Source organism: Octodon degus, unplaced genomic scaffold, assembly GCF_000260255.1.
Source record: "Octodon degus isolate 3935 unplaced genomic scaffold, OctDeg1.0 scaffold00092, whole genome shotgun sequence".
In the NCBI taxonomy this organism is placed as follows: domain Eukaryota; kingdom Metazoa; phylum Chordata; class Mammalia; order Rodentia; family Octodontidae; genus Octodon; species Octodon degus.
Window position 1 is genome coordinate 8,600,853 of NW_004524668.1, and position 5,033 is coordinate 8,605,885.

Here is a 5,033-nt window from a genome sequence, read left to right on the forward strand (position 1 = left end):
AAAAAAAAAAGATAATGTCATCCATCCCAGGCCCACTGGGTAAGTTTCGGACTGGCTCTCTGACTGCCTGGTTCCTCCCTGCCCAGGGCTGCTTGAGCGGCCACTGCTGTCCCCACCTGTGGCCATTGACACTGCCAGCTACAAGATCTTTGTGTCTGGGAAGAGCGGTGTGGGGAAGACTGCACTGGTGGCCAAGCTGGCTGGACTGGAGGTGCCCACCGTGCACCATGAGACCCCTGGTGAGTGGCCCGACCCAGTGCTGTCCTTGGGGGCCTTCTCCAGAAGGTCAGGCACTCACCACACCAGGTGGGGTCTGTCCCCAACTTCCTACTTCCTCTGTGACCTTGAAAAGCCACACAGGCCCCTGTCCCACCAGTGCCCCAGGGGCTCCTTCAGGCGAAGCTCTGTTCCCAGCGCGAGACAGGCATCTCCCAGCTCAGAGATCATGCGTTGCACATCCAAGGGGGCTGCACCGGAGCCCATTTCCTTCCCGCTCCCCCGTCCTGTCCGCTGCCGCCTCTGCCATGCTGTGTGGCTGACCATGGTCCTCTCCAGGCATCCAAACCACTGTGGTGTTCTGGCCAGCCAAGCTGCAGGCTAGCAGCCGGGTCGTCATGTTCCGCTTTGAATTCTGGGACTGCGGGGAGTCTGCACTCAAAAAGTTCGACCACATGCTGCCGGTGAGCTGAGCGGGCTGGGCCAGGGCGAGGCATAAGTGGGCTCTGGGTGGTGTTGGGGGCAGTAGAGCCCTGAGTCATTACTGAGACAAGCCCCAGCCGGAACTGTACCCTGGGACAGCCACTTCCTGCTCTGGGCCTTAGTTTCCCTATCTATGAGGAAGAGATTGTTACCTATCCTTCTGTGGGCCCTGCGGCTGATTAGAGGATTCTGGTCTGGTGGCCCTGAGGTCACTTGCCAGGAACCGGCCCATCCATCCCTAGGCTTGCCAGGAGAACTCGGATGCCTTCCTCTTCCTCTTCTCCTTCACTGACCGTGCCTCCTTCGAAGACCTGCCTGGACAGCTGGCCCGTGTAGCAGGCGAGGCACCTAGTGTCGTCAGGATGGTCATTGGCTCCAAGTATCCTTTGGGTAGCCCTGGGACATCAGAGGCCGCCTCTGACAAACACAGAGCAAGAGGATCAGAGACCCTGCCTCTGTCCAGCTGGGGGGTCCAGATGTGGGCTTTTTCATAAAAGGTGCTGTGTGGCCACCCTAGTCCCTGGGTGTGGGGCCCTGGTGGCACAGGCAGTGGAGACGCCTGGTTGGGATCCTTGACTGGCTCCTTCCAGATTTGACCAGTACATGCACACGGACGTACCTGAGCGGGACCTCACCACCTTCCGACAGGCCTGGGAGCTGCCTCTGCTGCGGGTGAAGAGCGTGCCAGGCCGGCGGCTAGCAGATGGGCACACCCTGGATGGCCGGGCCGGGCTGGCTGATGTTGCCCATGTGCTCAATGGCCTTGCTGAACAGCTATGGCACCAGGACCAGGTAGCAGCTGGCCTGCTTCCCACGCCCGCAGAGAAGACCCCGGACTGAGAGGTGATGGTGTCATGAGTGGGCACCTGTGGCCTCCACACCCAACCCTCAGGTGACCTCACATGGAGGGCAGGACCTTGAACCTGAGCCAGGGAATGCATGTGGGTCCCATCCTGAGACCTGGCAGGCAAGGGTCCCCTACCCCAGAAGCACCTCCCTAAAGGAACTTGTAGAAGTGAGGCAGGGGCACAGGGCCCCAGAATTCAGACGTTTCTCCACCTCCTGCTGCCCTTCCCCCTTTTGCTGCACCCATGGAGGGTGAAGGGGGCTCAGCAGTGTCCTGGATCTCAGGCAGCTCTGACAGAACCTTCTTAGTTGAGGTGACACCATCCACTGTAGCAGATAAGCCTTAGAATCCCAGTGGCCCAGCTCTGTGGAAGTGTTTTTCTCTTGTGTATGTCTCACCTCAGGAAAAGAGAAAGTAAAGGCCTGATCAGAGACCTTGGCATCTCCTCAGCTCGCCCCAGGGTCCCCATATCCTGTCAACAGACAAGGAATGACGGCAAATTAAAGGTTACTAGGTGGCATCTGTGGATCAGGGTCAGGATAGGGCTTGTTCTGCCCACGTCCTTTTGGCCAGCCTGTTACCCAGTTGCACAGAGATGAGGTCCCCCTGAGTGCCCAGGAAGCATGGCCTCCACTCTGGGACTTTCCTTATCACAGGATTGCCAGGCTATGCCTAGGACAGAGGCCCTGCCAGTCTAGGAGTTACAAAGCACCAAGGCCAAGGCCAGGAGCAGACCTGGTCAGGTCTCCTATGAGCTGGCCTGAGGCAGCTTGGCCTCTTGGAAGGTCTGAGAGGCCAGGAGCAGGCCAGCCTGTGTCAACCCTGGCTCATCAACCAGACACTGGGAAAGGTCCATTAAAGCAGGGGCAGGGGTTAGTATCCTTAGGATACCCTGCCACCCGAGGGATGGAGCCCTGGCCTGAGTCTGACCCAGCTGGGAGGTCCTGGGAACCTCAATACAGTGATCTCCACGCCAGCTGACCCACAGCGGTGCCTTCTGAGAAGGTAGCTCAGCCACTTTACACAGGCCACACTCACATGTGACCACACACTGGCCCCTCCTGCCCCTGGCGTTCACAGGAGGCTCCTTGTCACAGTGCATAGCCCTTCCATCCTGGCCTGCACATCTGAGCAGCTGCATGGCCATATGTACTGCCTGCCTGTCCACCCTGGGCACTGGCCCTGGGCTTGTCTGCCTTCCCCGAATCTGGGCTGGAGGAGGGCCTGATTTTCGCACCTCCTTACTCCACTTGAGGCTGAGCTCAGTCCCTGGCTGGTCCTACACCCCATAAAGAATATGGCTGGGCAGGAGGCCGAGACAGACTCACAGGCCAGCTGCCAGCCCTGGATGTCTGAGCAGTAGTGCATTGTGTGTAGGCCTAGTGAAGGGGAGGAGCCTGGCTGGGAGCCTAGGCCGCAGGTCCTAGGACACAGGGTCAAGCCCTAGCTTCCCTGTGCCTCCCCCAGTGATCTTGGTTTAACTCAGGGACTAATCTAGACACTCCTACTGCAAAACGAATAGCTCTGCTGTGGTTGGAGAATTGATCCCTCACCTATCTTTCCCAAAGCCAAGAGGTAAGAGGTGACACTGGAGCTGGCCACGTCCAAGCTAGGGCTGTATTCTCAGCCCCTCAGGGCCCAGCCCCAGGGCTACTTCAGAACTTAGTTGGCCACCCACTCTGGCCACCGGCTGAGGCAGAACTGGGAGCCAGCCAGGAGGGAGGAGGTCTCTGTTAGCCGAGGGCAGTCCTTGTGGAGAGGCCAGAAGAGCATGCGGGTGCTCCGTGGGCACATTCAGGGGCTGCCCATTCAGGTGGACATTGTGGGGCTGCCCGCAGTGCCCAGTTTAGCGCTATACTCCTGCCACTTTAAGGTCTTAGCTTGTGAACTGGCTTGCATTTTCATTCTGCAGTGAGCCCCTAAATAATTTAGTCAGTCCTGGGCATGATGTTCAAGAAGAACCTCTGGGCCCAGATGTCCCGCCTCTTCTCAGCCCTAGGAGGCAGCCGCCTCAGTGCTGTGTCAGAGGCCAAGGGAGCAAGGATGGGGACTCAGGCCCATAATCTCAGCTACTCAGGCTGAGGCAGCAGGGTAGCATCTTGGAGGCCAGGGGCTACTTAGACCCTATCTCAAAATTTAAAAATAAAAGATGCTGGGCCAGGGAGATAGCTCAGTAGAATAAGCGCTTGCCTGGCAAGCACAAGGTCCTGAGTTCAATCCCTGGTACTGGGGGGAAAAAAGATGCTCAGTGGTAGCATACCTCTGGGTTTGATTCCTATATACTAAAAAAGAAAGGAAAAAGGCCTCCAGGAGCTGACTGTGGTCGTGAGTACCTGTAACCCCAGCTGCTGGAAAGGCAGACAGCATTCAAGGGCACCCTGGAGTGCATAGTGACAGCTTGCCTCAGCCAGGGCAATCTGGTGACTTTGTGAGACCCTGTCTGAAAAATAGAAAGACTGTGGTGGCTGGGGATGTGTTCAGCGGTAGAGCACTTGCCTAGCCTGCACAGGCCTGGGTTCAGTCTCCAGCACTGCTGCTGATAAAAAAAGATGATAAAAAATTTCAGTCTGGCACTGTGTTACATGCCTGTAATCTCAGCAGGCTGAGATTGGAGGCTGAGGCAGGAGAATCACCATGAATTTGAGGTCAGCCTGGGCTATCTCGTGAGTTCAAGGCCAGCCTGAACTGCATAATGAGACCCTGTCTCAAAAACACACACACAAAATTTGGTCTGGGGATGTGGCCCAGTGCAAAGAGCCTAGGTTCAGTTGCCAGAGCCAGAAAACAAAACAACAGCAGCCCTTCTTTAAAGGGTGCCAGAAATTCCACCAGGAGGTTAAGGCTTGCAGTAGTGTCTTAGAGGCAAGCACCTTTGGGACTTGAGACTCCCCAGTGACAAGGAAGAGGTGGCGATTATCCCCCCAGCTGCTTTAGGGGCCAATCTAGACTTGGAGGACACAACTGGGATAGAGTTGGCCACAGTAGTTTCTCAGGGCCCTAGACCCTCTGGCCTGAGGCTCTGGGGGAGCCAGGAGGAGGAAGGGCTGTCTTCTCTGGGTAGGAGTGGGGCATGTGCAGCCAGGCCTGCCCTGCTGTCTCTTGAAGAGCCAGAATTTTCTAGCCTCTGCTGCCCTCCCCACATTAAGATGGGGAGGCTGAAGCCCAGGTCGCAGAGTCGGGAAACAGCTCTGCTGCTCCTAGCCCTCTGCATCCCACATCCTTCATCTCTCCTAGCTGCCTGCAGGCCCTACCCCCCTGACTCCCTCTTTTCCTTCTGTCCCCAGACTTTCCCAGTTACACTGAGCTGACAGGATTTTACTACCTCCTTACTCCAGCTGAGGCTGAACTCAGTCCCTGACTGATCCTATACCCCATAAAGAATATGGCTGGAGGGGCCGAGGAGATGGCTCAGTGGAATAAGCATTTCCCTGGCAAGCACAAGGGCCTGAGTTCAAATCCCAGTTCCGCAAAAAAAAAAAAAAATATG

The 5,033-nt window shown here is 56.8% G+C and overlaps 1 protein-coding gene across 2 annotated transcripts in view; it reads left to right on the forward strand.

Annotated features, from left to right (window-relative positions):
• Window positions 1–2,058, forward strand: part of Rsg1 (REM2 and RAB like small GTPase 1) — a 6,351-nt gene extending 4,293 nt beyond the window's left edge. For both annotated transcript variants that reach the window (XM_023722591.1, XM_004637766.2), the window contains 4 exons: window positions 87–239; window positions 556–680; window positions 942–1,078; window positions 1,290–2,058. In XM_023722591.1, coding sequence (XP_023578359.1) covers window positions 87–239; window positions 556–680; window positions 942–1,078; window positions 1,290–1,539 — 665 coding nt within the window. In that variant the 3' untranslated portion in view covers window positions 1,540–2,058. The remainder of the gene's footprint in view (window positions 1–86; window positions 240–555; window positions 681–941; window positions 1,079–1,289) is intronic.
• The last annotated feature ends 2,975 nt before the right edge of the window (window positions 2,059–5,033 follow it).